Consider the following 20,259-nt stretch of genomic DNA (forward strand, 5'->3'; position numbering starts at 1 on the left):
TATTATTTTCTCCTTTCTCAGAACCTAAAGACTGATCTCAAAATCAATTTTAGCTATGATTACCTAAAACCATTTTTAAAGGACCATAATTGAAAAACAGTAAGAGTGAAGAGAAAATCTGTAACAGGGATCAGAAAATGGGAAATAAAATGGAAAAGTAAAATGCTTTGGGGTTTTAAAAAATTTCTTACTGTAACATAATTGTAAAAACTCAAGGTTGTAAGACAGATGTAAAGAAGTGGGAAAAATAATTAAAATACCAACATTAGTGTTTTAGTATACTTTATCCAGTGTGTGTGTGTGTGTGTGTGCACGCTCGCGCGTACATGTGCATTTTTCTTTATCTTCTATCCCTCAGTTATAATTCTGTATTATGCTTTTGTGGCTTATCATCAAATCATAAGTATTTCTCATGTCATATGATAAAAACTTTATAAATATAACATTTACTACTTCTATGATGTTTCATCACTCTGCCATAGTTTATTTCACCATCAATTCCTGTATTATTTAATATTTAGGTCACTTACAATTTTTTTCTAAACAAATGGTATGATGAATATCTTTGTGAATAAATATTCATCTACATTTTATATCATTCTTGTATGATAGATTTCTAGATCATGAAATACAAGATGGAAAATAAGTAAGTTTTAAAAGGGGGAGGGGAGTGAATATTAGGCACGTTTAAAGGAGATGGAGGATATGTAAAAAGCTTCCAACTTCTATCCTTCTAGCCTTAGTAATCTTTACGTCTATAGCTTTCTTTAAAGAAATCCTTTTCTTTGCTATGACTTTAGAGGCTTCTAGACTCATCTTCTTTTATGCAAATTGTGGCGTTAAGTTTCAAGTAAGGCAGCCCACAATATCTGGGTTAAAGAGTCACTTTACCATTTTCCCCTCTTTCTATTTCTTGCCAGACCTTCTAATTCAGGGCTATATTTCTTGTCTCTTTAAAATTTCCTAGGATTTCTCTTAAATGTCACTAATTTTAATAGCTCAGCTGTGGCAGTGCTGCTTTCTGGCAGTGTCCTGATAGTGGCATCAAAGCAAAGAGCTAAAATTTTACTCACTTTGATTGATGAGCTCATTTTGTTACAGAGGACAAATTGGATTTTTTTTATACTGGTAATAAAAATTAATGTGTGATGTTGCTTTTCGGATGTTATTGGATCTCTACCTTAATACAGATTTCAGCAATAAAAGCACTAACAGATAACTTGACCAGAAAATTACTTCCTTCCACCCTCAAAAGTAAAAGGTGCTTTCCTAATTTTGTAATCTTAGTACATTTTTCTATGTATGTTTGTATGTATGTATTTATTGGTGGGAATGGGGTTGAGGATGGTGGGGAAAGCAGGGAAGTGGGGTAATAAATAGTCTGTATTTCAAGTTTCCATTTAATTGTGTTTTCTTTTCTTTTTTTTAAATTTCAGCACCTCCAAGGTTTACACGAACTCCCGTTGATCAGACAGGGGTTTCTGGTGGAGTTGCTTCTTTCATTTGCCAAGCTACGGGAGACCCAAGACCTAAAATTGTCTGGAACAAAAAAGGAAAGAAAGTCAGCAATCAGAGATTTGAGGTATTAGGTCCATTGTTCTGTTTCTCTGGGGGAAGAATGTATCTGTTCTATCTTTGGTTTGTTTGTTAGTTGCTTGCTTTGCTCTGATATAAGGTGTCATAATCACTGAGACATGGCATTCCTCATCTTGCAAGTGATGAAAAACTTAACTCCGAATGGCTTTTTTAGAAAGGAAAGTTAGGGGTTTAAGCAACTGACTTTTGTTTCTACTTGGGCCCAGGCTCAAACAGTGTTCCTAGTACCCATCTGTCAGCTTCATCTTCAGGCTGTTTTCCCTTAGGGTTATAAGAGGGAGCCTCATATCCTCATAGGACCAAGTCTAGAGGATATGTGAAAGCTTGTCTCTTCCAGAAGCTTCTTATCCGACTGGCTCTAATTAAGTTACATGTTTATCCCTGAGCTGATCTGTATGGACAGGTGGATGGTATAGGATAATTAATTAAAGCCAATCAGAGTCTACCTCTGTCCTGGGAAAGTGGTGGGTTCTATCCAATCCCATGGCTTAGAATGAGAGAGAACAGTGTTTTTCCAAAGGGAATTCAAATGCCTGTTACCAAGGAGAAGGGGATTGGATGCTGAGTGGCAAATGAAGTTGTCCACTACACCGTGCATCTGTGTTTTACAAGTAGGATGAACTCGAATGAGAAATTTGCTCCAATATCTTAATGTGAAGTACTACAGTACTCTGAAAGAAGCATAACCAGACAGGTTGGTATTGCAGATAGATCTATTGAAGAAATTGATTTTCTTTATTCAAGAAAGCTCAGTACATTGAACATGATGAAACATAAATCAGAGATTCTTTTTTGAGTGTTTGTGAGGAGCCTTATCATTTGGAAATTTGCTCCTTCTTCAGGAAAAAAAAACAGCAATAGGCTACACAGAAAAAGTGTGAAAGAAGCATACACTATCTCATGCATATAATTTATAATATGAAGAGAGTAGCTTGATTTTTAGGGGATACCAAGACCACCAAAGTGCCCACAATTATAAAACTCACTTCATTTTTACCTGAGCTTCTAATCTACTTCCTGGCCTAATTCACAGTTTGACAGATTAAAGGCTATTTCTAGTTAAAAGTAATATAGCAACTACAAAATTCAAAACAGTTTAATTTTACTTATTTTCACAGGATTGTATAGGGTGATACAGGGTTCAAATGTATAAAAAACCTAATTTTAATGATGAAATTTGAAATCTGTACTGTAATGTATTAATACACATGATAAATTTAAAATTATGTTAAAATAAACAATTATTTAAATATAAAAATAATATATTCATCTTTGAGAAACATTTCCTACTTCATGTAGAAAATGATGTATATGTGCATTTTTGGTATACTTTTTTTTTTAATTTAAATGAAGTCAATTTTTCATTAAAGAGGAGTTTGATGTCATGCTTGCTAGGGACAATGGCTTCCCGACAAAATCTTGTAACAAAGATTAACTTATAATACTAAACATTTCAAAGCATGATCTCTGGTCAGTACCTAATTCCTAATGAAAGTCATGTGAACACATCCAGGGAAAATTAATTATTTTTACACAAAGCACCTTCATCAAACAGTATCAAGTTTTGCATTGAAGATCTTTAATATCTGTAACAGTATATATAGTTTTTGCTTTCAGTAGTCTATAAGGCCCATTACAGCAATAAATAACATTGTTTTTGATATTTTTCTATCTCCAATGCCAGATACGGTGTCTGGTCCTTGGTAGGCTTGTGATTAATACTGGATATCAAATAAAAAGATTTTTAAACTGGAAATTATAACACTAGCTTGTACTGTGTGGTATATTGTTTGTTGTAAGAGAAAAGGTCTAAATCTAGGAAATAGTTCAGAAATATAAACATACAAGGACATTTAATAATAATAATGATAATTTAAGTTGGTATTAAAGATGCTTAAACCTTTCTCTGCAGTAAAACATATGATGCCTATACATAATTTTTTTTTTTAAATTAGGGAATAATTGACAAAGATCCCAATAACTATGCAATTTTTCTCTTATAAGATGCATTGTAGATTCATTTTAAAATGTATACTTAATAGAGTTAAAAATAAATTATGCTGTGTTGAGAAATGGGACATTTTGGATTTCTTTGTAAATTTCGAACAAAAATGGAATGCACAAAGGACTTGAAATGAATATATTTTTAAAATATTCAGTCTCCTTCCTCTGTATGTTAACATACACACAAAATATGGGATTAAGCATTCCATAAATGTATTTATAAGGCATTCTCAATTTATTCACAGTTTAGGCACATGGAAATATTATTCACAGGGAAATGCAAGAAAAAGAACATCATCTCAGTGAGTAGCTGAAGAAATGCAGCATAGTTATAGAAAAGACAGGTAGAGGACTATACAGCTTTGTATACATATTTATGAGTATCATCATCGCCATTATCATCTTTTTTTTTTTTTTTTTTTTTTTACAAAAAGTAGTACTTAAATTAGCTGACAAGTGCCTAGGATTATTAGTGTTGCTAAACTGTTTCAGAGAAGAGTTCATAATGATGGTGAATTCAAGCTTAGTGTTTAGGACATTAATTTTCTGCCTGGTGAAGCAAGCCTCCATTTTATAGCAAGAATGCTCTAAAAATGCAGGAAATGCTAAGCTAGAACAAATACTGGAATGATTTATGGCAAAATTAATGCATGCCATCAGGTTTTGGGGTTGTGAAAGCCGTCTCATTGGCTGCCTAAGTACTAGATTTATGCAGTTTCTCTTCATGGTTTGCTCATCTATACTGCTCAGGATGAGACACTTTAAGCCAGCGGAACTATCTGTGGTGGCATATATTAATTCTTCACTTCTCAGTCCAATTATTGAATGGATCCACATGTGTACATGTGCTGTCAGAGAAAGAATAATTTGAGGTTTATTCATCATAGCTGCAAGTCTCTTGCAAAATTAATAGGATCAAATTGCCCAATATGTACATACTGGGATATTTTTATGAGTAAACCCTGGGTGGTTTTTAGTAGAAGGTAGAAATCCATATTTTTGCATATGTAGTTTCATATCTTTCTCTTTTTTCAGTAGACCATTCATTAGGCCAACTATTCTGTTCATCACTATATCAAAATTCAGTTTTAGAATGATGCTGAGTTTATTCGGAGCCTAATGGCTGATTTCACCACTGCGTTGAGGAGTTTAGCTGAGAGGTAGACAATTGTAACAACACCTGTGACAGCTATTGTTTCCTCTAATAGGTAATAGAGTTTGACGATGGATCTGGATCAGTTCTCAGAATACAACCCTTAAGGACTCCGCGGGATGAGGCCATTTATGAATGTGTGGCCTCAAATGTTGTGGGAGAAATAAGTGTATCCACTAGACTCACAGTTTTACGTGGTAAGTGCTCAAGCGCAAGGCTGTTTGTGTGTCATCGTTGTGATTCTATCTTTTGTGGGATCATTAAAAAGACTAGCATTATCATGATGCTTAAATGGGAAAGGAAATTGAGTATGATGTTTATAAGTGTTGAACTTTAATTAGACAGTGGACAATTTTCTCTCATTATGGGCCTTGAAGAAATGCTAATCAGTGAAAGAAAAGAAAAGCCAAAAGAAGTATTGATTTCATATGCTAGATATTGTTTTGATTTTTAGTAGAGAATCTAGAAAGGATATAGGGTATGCTGTTCTTTTTTGTATGTTAGCATCACTTGTGCATGGATTTTTCATACCTTGTTCAGCAGCTATGTTTTACAAACTACCAAAGCTGACACTGATGTTTGCAAAACTAAAGGAATAACCTCAACCTAAAGATAAGCTTCTCTTAACCAATTGATCCAAGCCAAGAATAAGAAAGGCATCTTTCTAATTTATGTCAAAAGCTGTATTTCAGTCTTCTTTCGTGAAGTAATATTGATTGATGCAAGTGAACTAGGATGGTGAATCCTTTTCTGTGTCTCTGACTAGGTTGCTTATACAATTTGACAAAGCATGGATGACTTGGCAAATCTCTAGCTCATTGCATTCACTTTCTAGACTTTGTTTACCATGACAGTGCTAGAGAATATAGGCTACTGATTAGTACTCTGTTGTATACCTCTAATTCAGTCTTTTGTGTAGAGATAAGAACATTGCCTGATTTGGCACCTAGCAGTTGACATTTCCAGATTAACACTTCTTTACCTTATCTCTTTCTCTCTCAAACATTTTTGTTTGTTTTGTTTTGTTTTTCTTTGCTTTGAGCTTCATTTTGCTCTATTCCAGAATTGAGGAGAAAAGATTTTCTTAAGATGGAGGGCAATTAGAAAGAAGGGATCAGAATTATAGAGGAACTTATATGGATTAAGAACATTTCTCCTCCATTTGTTTTCCCATTGAAGGATGTATTGATTTTGTATCTTTTATAAAATCAAAAATAGTTCTCTTTCAGATCTGTTTGGTATCACATTTTGGTCTCTCTCAAGAAGGTGCACCCTATTGATATTTTCAACAACCTACTTGTTTCGAGTAGACAGCAATTAATAATGTAGGCCAAATTTACTTTGTGGATTTGAGATTAAAAAAAACACACACACAAAATATCTTAGAAGTAAAATTAATTAGTTAATACAAAAGCTGAGAAAATGAGATTATTTGCATATACATTCTTAAATGTGTTTTTAATAATATAAACACCTTACTAAGTTGCAGGGAAAATACTGACCACTGGAGATGTATGTTTTGAATGTATGTAACAGAATGCTGCTTAAAAACAGACAAGTCAGATTTGAACTACATTTCTGGCTATTATGACAAGCTAAGTGGATGTAAGAAATTTCCCATCCTTTGATTAGCACATAGAAATGTTGACAAAATATCTGAAAATAAAATTAAATGCACAATTAGGCTTGCAAATAAGAAAGAGAAATTTCCAGGTGCTAAAAACAAAAAGGAGTCCCCAGAGAAAAGACAATTATAATCTTACAACCCAAGATAATAATTGAATGGCCATATGCTTTAGGGCTGGAGTTTTTACTCTTCTGCAGGATGTAGACATACATAAAATAAGATGGGAGTAAGAAGAACTAGGTCAGCTTTCTGCATACAGGTGAGATTCCTGGTGCTTACTATATAATACAAAGAACCCAGAAGCTTAACATAAAAGCCGGTCAGAAATAGTGAAGTCCCATAGACTGTGGAACAGACAGCAGTGAAGGCATTCACCCCACACAGTCATTCCCACAGTCTAGGGCACATAACCCTAGAGAAGGTCATTCAGAGCCAGATGGCCTCATAGGCACCAATTCTAAAGCATGCAAGGGACAGTAGTCCCAATCCTTGAGGATAGAAATCATAGTTTGTGAACTATGGATAATTGAACTGTATGAATGGGTTTTTAAAATAAATAAGTTTAAAATATTTGAAAAGGGAAGGGAAGGAATGAAATCTGTCAGGGAAGAACAATACATTAGGGAAAAAAAGAGTAGAGGAGTTAGAAGTCAGAGTTGAGAACTGGAAGAAATCTTAAAGACTCTGTTTATATATGCTATAACACGTACTATAGAAACTATGAACATGTGAATGTACATACAAACATTTGCAAAAATTTTAAAGGTCTGAAAATTGTAGTCATTTTTTTATTTATTCACATCTGAAGCAAAATCTGACTCATTTCTTGATCTTTCAAAGTTTTAATCTCCATTTATTCACCTAGTTTAGAACCAATATTGTCATGTAGAAATTATATCATAAAAGGTACTATAAAATAAAATTTATCAGAAACTTTGAGTTTTTCTAGCTTCTAAATCCCTTGAATTCCTTAAAAGGAAATCATGGTAGTCATTTGTTTGACTTAATCTTTATGCATTTGATGAATATGTTAATAAAAATTTGGAGGAAAATATAACTTAGAAATTCACATGGATTAATGTTTTCCTGCCTTTTAGCTGGCTGGAGTTCCATCATCTCATCTGTTTTTATATAGCTAGTCTCCATATAAAATAAATGCATTCAAAAATTTTAATATGATCTTGACTTTCTATGTGACTATCATATGTAAGTAAATTTGTATGAAAATTTCTGATTCAAGTAAAGTAGTTAACCCTTCCAATTTTTTTAAAGACTATGTTTAGCACTTTTGGAAATATTTCATGAGAAAAGCTCAAAGGTATTTTGAACAAAGGAAAAGTAGTCTAAACATAATCTTACCATAGAAAACCTTTATACATCCTTGTAGGATGAGATAAATAGAAATAGGAATTATCTTTATTTCCTAGAATCATCTGTTTAAAATTTCTAAATATTGATAATTCTATTAATAATAATCTTTTAAAAATATTTCAGTGGTAAATTGACATTTCTAGACTTTGAACATTGTCAACAGTCAAATAAACAAGTGCAAAGCAGTTCATACCACAGTGGATGAGCTTTGTGTCCATTTTAAGTTCATTTCCTCTTGCAAATCATGTTGGCAGACACTCAAGCACTCTATTCTGCAGTAGAAGGAGACCACTTTACAATTTTCTTCCAGTGGCCCTCATCAGATGCCCATTTTGTCTACATGGGTCATTTACTTTTTCCCTACTTTGCTGACAAATGCCAAAAATGTGCCAACGGTCATGATGGGTTTTGTCTAAGTGACCTGGATGGAGATCACTCATTTGTGTCAGACAAGCTCCTGGATAAACTAATTAATTGCAGATTCAAACATCTGACCTGTGTGGTTAATGAAGAAGACATTGAAATATTAATAATACTCTGACCACCCATGTACCTTGAAGGGGGCATTTCAAGACACAATTATCCCTTAGTACCTTGTTTCAAATTAGCCTGGCTCTAAAAACTGATTCCATAAGGAAGGATAACAACAAGCTCAGGCTGAATGTGCCCTGAAATGGGAGATATTAAATCTTTGGACAATTAACCATTTATGCTGTAGAGTGTGGTTTCTGGGAGAAGAAGTGGGAGAAGAGGGGAATGAATGTGGTATTTATATGTCCTCTAGGTCCTTTTTATTTTTTAGTTGTCTTAACTGTGGAAACACAAGCAAATACCAGTTCCCCACAGATAGAGCACTCCAGGACACTGAGCATCTCCCTAATGCACATGTTTTCCTTCCTAAGCAGGACTTCAAGTGAAGGCCTCAGGACTCACTGAGAGGTTATTAAGGACTAAGGCTTAACTAATTGTGGAATGTTGCTAAGGACAATGGATTAGCTATTAGGCTTCCAGTGAGTCACAAGCATAGGACCAGAGAGGGTGTTTTAAGAAGAGAGATTATCAGCTAGATGAAATTGGTTCTATCTGTATCTTTGGTTTACTGGCCACAATTTCTTCCTGACCAAAAATATCAATAGGGAACCATGTAATACAAATTTATGGAATGATAACTTGGGATGAAAATGTTCTCTCTGATCTATGTTATCAGCCACTGGACAGGGAAAATGAGATATCACCATCCATAGGCTTTTGTTTCTAGTAAGAGTCTAAGAGCACCTGTCTCTTTGGGATACGAGAAAAAACATCAAGAGTCCTTTCTTCTTGCTCATATAATCCCTCTTCTCTGAGAGAAAGTTCTGGAAAAATTTAATCAACTTTGTTTCCAAGTATATGACTAAATATCATGTTTCTTGATCTTAGATTTTTTTTAAGGATAGTAATCAGATACATATTTTGTTATTACCCCAAACAACATGGAATACATCATTTTTAGAAGCTTAATGCATAATTTTTAGAAACTTGCCCATTTCCAAATAGCACTCCCCTTCAAAACTGTAACCACTACTACCACAACAAAAGAAGATACAATGTGTAACATTGCTGCTTTTCTCTATTTATAGGAAACTAGCTTGTTCATAGAACACATACAAAGTACAATTATTATCCTAAAATGTCAGCTGACCAGTTAGGAGGGATTTTAGTTACCTACTTTAGCAAACATATTTCATCAAATGATATTGATACATGAGTGTCTGCCCTATGTCTTTTTTTTTTTTTTTTTTTTTTTGTGACAGAGTCTCACTTTGTTGCCCAGGCTAGAGTGAGTGCCGTGGCGTCAGCCTAGCTCACAGCAACCTCAAACTCCTGGGCTTAAGCGATCCTACTGCCTCAGCCTCCTGAGTAGCTGGGACTACAGGCATGCGCCACCATGCCTGGCTAATTTTTTCTATATATATTTTTAGTTGGCCAGATAATTTCTTTCTATTTTTAGTAGAGACGGGGGTCTCACTCTTGCTCAGGCTGGTCTCGAACTCCTGACCTCGAGCAATCCACCCGCCTCGGCCTCCCAGAGTGCTAGGATTACAGGCGTGAGCCACCGCGCCCGGCCTGCCCTATGTCTTAATACGTCATTTGTGAATAAGCACCATCAGGACATAAGATAACATGCAGAGTACCCGAGTCTAGGTCTTGGGTAATTTGTATTCCAGTTCTAGCTCTGTCAAAATAGCTGCGGCATCTTGAGCAAATCTTTTAACTTCCCTGCTCTTTTCTTTTTTTCTTTTTCTTTTTTGCCTCATATGCACAGGGAAGGCCTTGGATTGGTGATCAGATCAGTCAGATCGCTTCTCTCTAGCTTTCTATGATTCAGTGACATGCTTATTTCAGCAAGTCAGTTCTTGCAAGATGGAAAAAAATATGTTCCCTGAAGGTGACTATTACTGAGATAGTAAAACACACAGTGAGCAGTTGGATAAGACAGAGAAGGCACTGCAATGGGAAATAGAGAGAAATGTTTGCATAATATGTCTGTTTCAGAAAACGTAAGTCATTATAGCAGTTGTTAAAACACACACACATACACACACACAACTTTTACAATCTTTCAGGGAGAAGGCAGTCAGCTATGTCTGCCATTGTGCAGTACCCTGTGATCAGAATTAGCATGTTCATTACAGTCTCATTTTATTAATGCCTCTTTTTGAAGATGAACACAGTTGTCCCCGCTGTGAAAATGGTACTTTGCCGGTTATGTTATAAAGTGGTCTCAGCTGGGGATCCAGGCTAGGAACATTAAAGAACAAAGCACAGCTGCTTGACTGTCACACAAAAAGAATTTTATGAAAGAGTGAAACAAAAGGAAGGGTGGCCGACACAGAACAAACTTGCTGGCAATTATGGTACTGAGTGAAGATTACTGACAAGGCTTATAAAATAGTTGAGTACTTGGAATAAATTGATACCATCATGATAAAGCCTTCCTGGGTATTGCATTTCCCTGCTGGAAAAAGGTGGGGATGGGCAGAGCCACTTTAAGTAAATAGAAACTTTTGACTTTCGGTAGTGTAATCTTTAGAATTTAAAAATACCTATTCTTTTATGTACCAGTATTCACAAGGCAGGAGCCCATGTGGACAGTCCACAGGAGACCCTTATAAGGAGAGACATTAAAGCTGATAATATTTGGGAGAAAGTGTACATGTGTTATGTTTCCTTGTGATCCTTCTTCTGAGGACCATTGTGTGGGCAATGCCTGCTCCTTCCTTGGAACCATTACCACTTGTTTTTCCACACTGAGAGTATGTCTTCAGAGAGCTCTGAGAGAACGAGTGTACTTATAAATCAACTGCATTTAAATAAGAACAATTTTCTTCTTTTGACCTCCTATTTATTCTTTTTAGTAAATTTGAAATGAACACAAAGCCATGTGAGCGTTTACTGTTGATTGACTTGTTAATGGAACCACAGAAATGTGGAGCTCGAAGGGAATTTGGTGTTTGCCTAGCCTAATCCCTTATTTTTGATGCAAGAAAGAAACCAAGGTCTAGGGGGTTTGAAAGGATTTGTTCTTGGTCATACTCTTTGGGTTTTACCAAGTCTGAAATGATCCCTGCTGTATTATGTGGAGCAATGTGTTTTCACCTTTTAGATATTTACTTTTGATGTATAAGATTATTATCCTGGAGGAAGAATGTTCTTCCAGCTGACAAGTCCATAGACAAGTACAATGGGAAAGAAAATAATGCTAAAGTGCCATGGTGTGCAAGGTATGCAAAAATACTACCTGAGTGACACATCATGAGAGGGGGGGTTCTGCTGGGTTGAGTCTTGAAGAATATGTAGGATTCTATGAGGCAGAGCTAACATGAGAGAGAATTAGAGAGAAGCTTCGTCAGCAAAGTTGCATAGGTAAGAAATTGCTAAATATTGGTTGTGGGTGTGGGTGGTGTATTAGGGTCCTCCAGAGAAAGAGAACCAATAGGATGTATATGTATATAGTAAGAGATTTATTATTTAAAAAAACGGCCCATGTGATTAATGAGGCTGACAGGTCCCAAGATCTGCTTCAGTCAACTGGAGACCCAGGAGAGATGATAGTGTAGTTCTAGTCCAAAGGCCAGCAGCCTCAAGACCCAGGAAGAATGGATGTTTCAGATTGAGTCCAAAGGCAGGAAAAACCTGATGATGTCCCACTTCAAAGATATTTGGGCAGGAGGAATTTCCCTTACTCTGGGGAGGGTCAGCCTTATTGTTCTATTCAGTCCTTATCCTGATTGGATGAGGGTCACCCACTTTAGGAAGGGCAATCTGCTTTACTCACTGTTCTAAATTAAACATCAGTCTCATCCAAAAACACCAATACAGCAACACCAAAATAATGTTTGACCAAATATCTAGGCACTCAGTGGTCAAAGTGACACATAAACTTAACCATCATAGGTAGGTGTAAACAGTAGTAAAAGTGGAGTAGAAGTAAAATAGTAGTAGAAGAAGAAAATGTGGTTGGGATGTACCTCATTGGCTAAGATTGAACTATAAGTGAGAAATCATGTGATTAAGTTAACATAAACCATCTCTATGTGATTTGAAATTTACAAAGGAGTTTTCTAAATACTTAATATATCAAACAATTCACAGTCAATTATACATAATTGATGTTTAAAACTGGATTTTTGTTGGCTTTCATTGATAAAATTTGAACAGTTTTTGAAAAATTCAATATTCTGGTTTTCAAAATTAGTTTTATTTTAAGCTACTAATTAAGATGTAATTTTAAAAGTTGTGCATGCATAATTTTTTGAGATTTGAGGCACAGATATACCAAATGCCCCATGTAAGGTTTAATTATCAAAGTCATAATTACTCATCTCCTTAGAAGAGCAAGTAACTCATTTTATCTTACTAAAAAAACAATGACTTTTGAATTAATGCCACATTAAACACAACTATGATGACATACATCCTAGTATTCTTAATATATTTCATTACAGATAGCAGGAAAATTTTAAGACTATCTTATCTGTCATCTTCCTAAATGAGCTGTTTTAATTTACATCTCAAAACTTTCCTCAAGCTTTTTAATCTTAAAGCTTTATCATCTTAGGCCGGGCGCGGTGGCTCACGCCTGTAATCCTAGCTCTGGGAGGCCGAGGCGGGTGGATCGCTCGAGGTCAGGAGTTCGAGACCAGCCTGAGCAAGAGTGAGACCCCGTCTCTACTAAAAATAGAAAGAAATTATCTGGCCAACTAAAAAATATATATACAAAAAAATTAGCCGGGCATGGTGGCTCATGCCTGTAGTCCCAGCTACTCAGGAGGCTGAGGCAGTAGGATCGCTTAAGCCCAGGAGTTTGAGGTTGCTGTGAGCTAGGCTGATGCCACGGCACTCACTCTAGCCCGGGCAACAAAGTGACACTCTGTCTCAAAAAAAAAAAAAAAAAAAAAAAAAAAGCTTTATCATCTTAGAAGTTTACCTTTGTTTTTTAAACTTTACCCCTGCATTAAATATGTATTATTTTCACCTTTCAACAGAGTGGATTTTTTTTTAACAGATTTTGGTCATAAATGTAACACTATTAAATTTTTTCTCACATGCCTGATGATGTCTGTGTTCACATTTAAGATTTGATCATATTTTGGATTTTCCCAGAAGTGATTCAAGCTATGTACAAGTGAGACCAGCAAATAAATATTTACATTTTCCAAATATTTTTTGCTTTTAATTTGCTTCATAGCACTTTCTACTATGTGAAATTTTACTTATTTCTTGAGGCTTTTATTTTATATACCCCCCTCCTTTGTGTCTAAGCCCCATTACATTTTTCTATGGCCTAGAAATATTCCTAGCATATACTGGGTGCTCAGCACATATTTGTGGAGCGAATGTACACATATGGGGGATATACACATACGGTTATGTGGACACATACAGTGCAGTAAGAGATCGTGTGGGCAGGAATCAGTCTCACTGTACATATAATATTAATAGACAAAGTAATCATTATTTCAGTGGCCACTATATAGGTGGAGAGTGTGACTGAGAACCAGAAAACCCAGGCAGATGGAAAGGGAAACTATTAATACAAAGAGAGAGAGAGTGATACAGAGGGAATGAAGAGAAATGCTCTCTGTAGCTAAGATAAACATGAGTTTGTAGCAACATTCCCGTTTCCTACCTGTGTGGGTTTAGACACATTATTCAATCTAAATGTTAAATTCCTCATCTCTAGAGTAGGGGATAATCCTAGCTACCTTTTGAAGTTGTTTTGAGAAGTTAGTGATGTGTATGTGTGTGTATATATATATATATATAAATGAAGCATGTGGCACTGTGACTCGAATAAAGAAGTTGCTGAAAAATGTTAATTTCCTTCTTTCTCCCTATATTATCCCTTTGAAGCTGAACTATTTGGTTTGGCTCTCTCATCCACTGCTGAATCCCAAGCATCTGGAACAATGCTGGGCACATAGTAATTCAATAAACTTTTATTATATGAACACTGGCTGTATTCATGGGAAGAGAGAAGGTCAAGAACCCTGGAAAAGAAATTTTCTGTGTCTTGTACAACTTTGCTTAGTCTAAGGGACTGAAAATCAGCTTTTCACATGGAAATAATGTGATATGAGAATCTGAATATATGCAGGTATTACCAAGTCATTGAAAGATTGAGGATAATTTGTTGGCGCAATGCTCTTTAATATGCCATCCCAAGAATTTTAGTTTCTTCCTCCCTTACACTTTGTGCTTATTGTTGTATTAACACACATTTCCATATTCTTCAGAATGCTCATACATTAGAACCAGGCAGTCAATTGCTTGGATTGCCTAAGTCAAACTAGGGCCATACTTCAAATATGATTTCTGTTGTATTACATCCAGAGTAGCCTAGGTCACATAATAGGTAAAAACCTGTAATTTTTTTTAATGCCTTTGAAAATGAAGCATCATTAGTTATATATTTTAAAAGAAGCTGGAAAATCTCATACATCATTTAAACATTTAACGAGGTAATAGAAAAGAAGGTTTTCATTTGGTTTGTTGTTTCTTTTTTTTAGATTTTTTTTCTGTTACGAAGCTTGGTGTAGGCAGTGACAGAAGGTGTAGTTATGAGTTCGAGTTCTGCAAATAGACAGACCCAAGTTCAAGTCTTGACTCCAGTATTTGCTCTGTGGCAGTATGCACATTTCTTAACCTCTCTAAGCTCCAGCTTCTTTATCTGTCAAGCAGATAGAATAAATCTACTGCCTAAATTTGAGAATATGATTACAGGAGATGATCCACATTAAAGCTTCTAGCAAAGTTCCAGGCACTCTGAAAATGTGGGGGTGGTGGTTATCATTATCGTCAATATTATTATGATCAGTATTATAAATATCAAAAGTTAAGTTATTTTAATTAAATGATACTGCCCCATTTGTGGAGCAGAATTTTCTGACACAGGCCAAAAAGTCAGGCTACCTTGTAATCAGGCTACCTGACCACTAAATAATCATGTAGTCCAGATATGTGAGCCACCATTTAGCCACTGTGGGATCCAGAAAATATTTGTAATTTGAATGTTATCCTGTCATATGTGATTGGGGAGTGTATTTAAGAGAAAATGAGATGAAAGTTTCCTTTTATCCTAAAGATAGTTATCTCCATGCTTAGCCTGGAAGTTCATGAAGGCAGGGCTTTGTTTTTCTCAAGACTGTACACGTGGCAGTAGGCACAGTACTTGACACATTGTAAGTTTTCAGTAAATATTTGTTGAGTGAATGGATGACAAATTTAAGGAAGAAGTTTCTCAATATTTTTCTTTGGGAACTACTAGATTTAAGGTTTCATTTTAAAAAATCAGAAATGTCAGAATGTGTTGCTTCCATAGCTAGAATATGTATGTAATCTATGAGAAGCAATTTGTATTAATTCATGAATTTATTCAGTGGATAATATGGCTCTCTCTATGCCAGGGAGTGTGCTAGGTATTGGGAATAAAAAGATGGAAAAGACACTACCTTTATTTGCCTTCAAGGAAGCTACAATTTCTTTTTGATGGGAAACCATAATTTTGGTTAAAATGACAAGACAGTCCTACATGTATTCTGTGGATACTGTGGTTGGGGATAATGAAGTCTATTTTTAGAAGAAAAGCACTCTCTCAGTAATTCAGCTTACACCTTTTCAAGCTAGTACTTGCTGTTAGAACTAATGTCTCCTTGAATATTCCATCAATATGACAGTAAGGTTTGTTGAAATGTAACATGTGTTTGACATATGAGGCCTCAACTGACAGAAAAATTAAACTCACTTTTTTTTCCTGATGAGTAAAAATGTTCTTGAGAGAAAATTATATTTCATTCGTAGAAAGGTTTAGGGTATACTTTGCTTGGGTTTTGAGAAAATATGATGCAATAAAATACTTAAGTAATTACCTTCAAAGTAATATTCCCATTTGTTTCTCTCCCAACTAATAGTAAAATGAGTTTTTATTGCCACACTTATTGTTTTTTATGACTTCTTTTTTGCTTTAGGTAGAGATGAGAAAGCATACCTAAATATGAAACGATTTTAAAGTGTACTAGTAAATTATCTTGAAACACCTTCTCCTTCAAAAGACTTGATTAAGCAAAATTGATTCTCACAATAAAATATTTATTTATTAAAAATAGTAGTTTAGGAGTTTTAACCCTTGAGGAAAAGCCATTAACATATACTGTATTCGAGAGCAGTAAGATTCTTGGTTAAGACCTAACAACTTGGGTTAGAGCCCTCTATCCTAAAGAGCCTTTTATTTACACTCAGGTTTTTATGCATGCCATTATATCTTATGATGATAGATCTGAGTTTCCAGCTATTGCCAAGCTTGTTGTAAACTGGTATCAAGTGCTACAGCTTACTGTGGTCCCATTAATCATTGTTGCAAAGCTGCTTTAATAAAGTTAACACTCACTGGCTCCATGGCAGATAGGATTCCTTCATCTTAGCTTATAAACAGGTCAGTCATCATCCAATAGGAAGAGTTCACCCTGACTTAAATTATTATCTTAATGACTTGCCATAAACCCACTACCTGGAGCCAAAGAAGATGTTAACTGCTGCCCAGTAGAACTGGGGTTTTGCCCAGTAGAGCTGGGATTTGGGCCAATCTTTTTCAAATTCCTTACTAACATGTTTAAAATATGGTTTTGACAATTTAAAAGCAAACAAATAATTTCTAAAGTAAAAACACTTTGTAGCTTAATGATGAAAATGCTGATGGTGATGTGTTTTAAACAAGACTGGCTAACTACATCCTAAGAGCATTGAAGTCACTTGGGGGCCACTATTCTCATGTCCTACAATGATGAATCCTTGGTCCAAGACCTCCAACTCACTGGTGCCAGAAAATCTATATGGGAAAGGTGAAGAAGTAATCTGGTGTGGCATTGAGATAGAGACAGATAGACTCTACAGCTAAGGAAGTTTTGGAGTTAGGACCATCACTTGCATGGTACCTCCCAAAGGCCTGGGAGGGCCTTGCAGTATGTCCAGTTGATGATATGTTTTTCAAAATTTGCAAAAATAAAATTTGCATTTATTTCCATAAAATAGGACTCTAAAATTTCATGAACTTCAGACTGTGATATCTGGCTCTGCTGCTGGGATAAAACCAAGGGACAGAAGATCTGCATTGCATTTTACATGTGACTTGAAAAATAATTACTTGTCCACATCAACACATCAATGTCAGTCTCCCATAGAGGGGCGTGTATCCTTCCTGAATTGCCCTCTGTGGTTTAGCATAGACTTACAAGGACTTTGCTCAATGTCTCTATAATGCTGAGCCCATAAATTTATGGAGAGTATCGTGGTCCTGTTTTTTGTTAATACCGCTTCTGTTTTACACACAACACTGCATAGGCAGTAAACATGGGCTTCTCTGTCCTATAACAGGACAGTTGTATACATTATAGAGGTTTCTACCCATTGAGTGGACTTTAGGTGGTAATTTTTATTATTTCTCCATTCTATAAGGCCAAGTCTTCCATCTCTTCTTGTTCCATCTGCACGTCACCACCACCATCACTGATGGCAAAGTAATCTTTCCAGCAAGAAACAGTGGATTCAGAATTTTTATTTTTATATAATCTAGCCCTAAATTTTGGTGTTCTTATTTACTAAAAATCACCAAATGAATTTCAGAATTTATTCTCTGTGAGTATCTTGTGTATTAAATGAGAAAAGAGAAGAAGGGGCAGGAGTGGTTGGGGCTGTCTCTCTGAAGATTTCATCTGTAAAATAAATATTTAAAATATCTTCACATCTCTCCTCTCAATGAACAAATATTACAGAGTCTATTTGCTTGCACATGTTTTATAGGTGACTGGAAAAGCGAAAATAAAAACTAAGAAAGAAAAAAATGCTAGAGAATGGATAATTACCAAGTTTGCAATGCAGTTTGGACTACATTACTGTGGACTGAAAATGAACAGTCCATAGTAAGTTATGTTTGTTCTTTTTGAATATTATCGGTTGTTAAACTTGCTGAGCTAATTGACAGATACCAAGCCCTTCATGAATGCAGTCTTTTTTAATCTTCGTTAGATTAAGGAGCATGGTAAACTCTTTTTCAGAGCCCATATATCTTGTTATAATAGGAAAGTAAGTAATCCTTTTGCTATGTCCCAGAGAGAGCCTTTTTGTGAAGCAAGTTTTCTTTTAGTGACTTTCTTGAACAGAGGTTGGTGGAAACTTTACAGGTCTTATTGTTGAGAAAGTGACTTTAAATTTTTATTTTAGGCATAGCATCTGCAAATTAAGACTGCAGAAAGCAGCAGTGAGAAGATCCTCACAGTTCTACTCAGTTGGGCAATTCTTCATTACACTGACAATTTAATTGGGTGTAAAAAGAAATGGCAATTTAAAATCAAGGGCTTTAAGTGGGACAACCTACCAGTTTCAAAGTTAGTGTTTTTAAAAAAAAAAAATTAGCAAGACTCAAAAAAGGTACCTCTTTAGTAATCTAGTTAGTTATTTTCTGTTGAGTACGTTCTGTGCTGAAATTACCCTATCAGATGTGCCTTTTAATGGCAACTTTTGCAAAAGAATCTGAAGATGAAAAGAAGAAATTGAATTCACTCTTTTACACATGTGTATAGATACACGTATAGAAATGCCTATTTTTATGACGTTTATCCGCTTGGAGTTTTATTATTTCAATGATTCTAGGACTGTTTTGTTGTAATTTAAGACTTTTGGATTTTTAAAATTAAGAAGGTAAGATTTTTTAAAAAAGTAGTTCTTTTAAGTAGAAATGAAACCTTATTGCACCTAGACAGTGGGTATTTAGAGCAGACACTCAAATGCTTGCTGCAGTAATATGTGTCAGTACATTTTACAAGTTGAGATTGACTATGTGACAAATCAGAGGTTGATTGTAGCCTAGCAATCAGTAATAGAAATAAATGACCTCTGTCACGTATTGCACATTCACTTGATGAATAGTCATAAGATATTTCTCCAAAATGAGATAGTAGTTCTTTCTCCTAGAAGCATAAAAATCTCACCTGCCTCCCAGGTCACAACATGTGTGTTCCACACACTGGCCCTTATTAGAGGCACTGGGTAGACATCTTCATTCTCCTATTCTTTTTTCCTTTCTCTTTTTCTTCTTTCTGCAAATATTTTAGGTAATTTCCCTTGTAGCCATCAATTTACTCTACATCTCATGACCCACCTAAGGTTCATGAGCTCTCAGTGTATTTTGGTTTACACTAAATGGAAGTATATTTCTTTCCTTTATAAAGAGGAGCCAGGTGAAAAAAAAAAGTATATGTAAAAAAATATTTTAGACAGAAGTTTTAGAAAATAGAATATGGTTGTGGTCATAGGAGTAGTTGAATAAATTCCATTTATACACTGAAAATTCTCAGTTAAACCATTACCAGCTAAACTTCTATATAAGGGAACGACTGTATTCTGTGCCAATTGAAGTTCTGGAAGGGTTTTAGATTACCTGGTAAAGCTAGTCTCAGTAAGAGGGCATAATCACTCCACCAAGATTAATGGCACAGTTAAACTGTTAGCATCTCTAGCCAGAGTAATTCAAAGCCAAAACAACTAAGAATAAAACTGCCTAGACCCTCTGTAATAACATCAACAGTCTTTATCTCTCACTTGAAAGGTGGTTTTGTATATGAGATATGCTCTGAAAATAGGATATCTGTTTGAGTAGCCTTCAACTTTATGAATAAGATTGCAGATATGATAGAAAAAAAATACAATCTTTTTTGATAAGAAGTAGTGAATTTCTTCTCACATTTGTCATTAATAATTCTGTTAACCAGAGACCACGGTTTGTTATCTCATCTATGGTTATCATTCTTTACTCCGTCTGCTGTAGAATCTGAAGTAAGGGACACTATCTTCAATTTTGAGATACTCCATTGTTTAACACATCAGCTTTGAAATCCCACGAAGAGATGGTAGCTATCAAACTTGTAAGGCAAGGTGTTAAATACTAAGTGCAAAATGATGTTATGGAGACCAT

General features: G+C 35.2%; 1 protein-coding gene across 1 annotated transcript in view; it reads left to right on the forward strand.

Moving 5' to 3' along the window:
* The window catches only part of PTPRD (protein tyrosine phosphatase receptor type D), a 406,959-nt gene that overhangs the window by 116,657 nt on the left and 270,043 nt on the right, over positions 1–20,259 (forward strand). The window contains exons 5-6 of the mRNA XM_045562129.1: positions 1,437–1,582; positions 4,809–4,950. Of these exons, the coding sequence (XP_045418085.1) occupies positions 1,437–1,582; positions 4,809–4,950 (288 nt within the window). The remainder of the gene's footprint in view (positions 1–1,436; positions 1,583–4,808; positions 4,951–20,259) is intronic.

This window comes from Lemur catta, chromosome 10 (assembly GCF_020740605.2).
Source record: "Lemur catta isolate mLemCat1 chromosome 10, mLemCat1.pri, whole genome shotgun sequence".
NCBI classification, from domain to species: Eukaryota; Metazoa; Chordata; class Mammalia; order Primates; family Lemuridae; genus Lemur; species Lemur catta.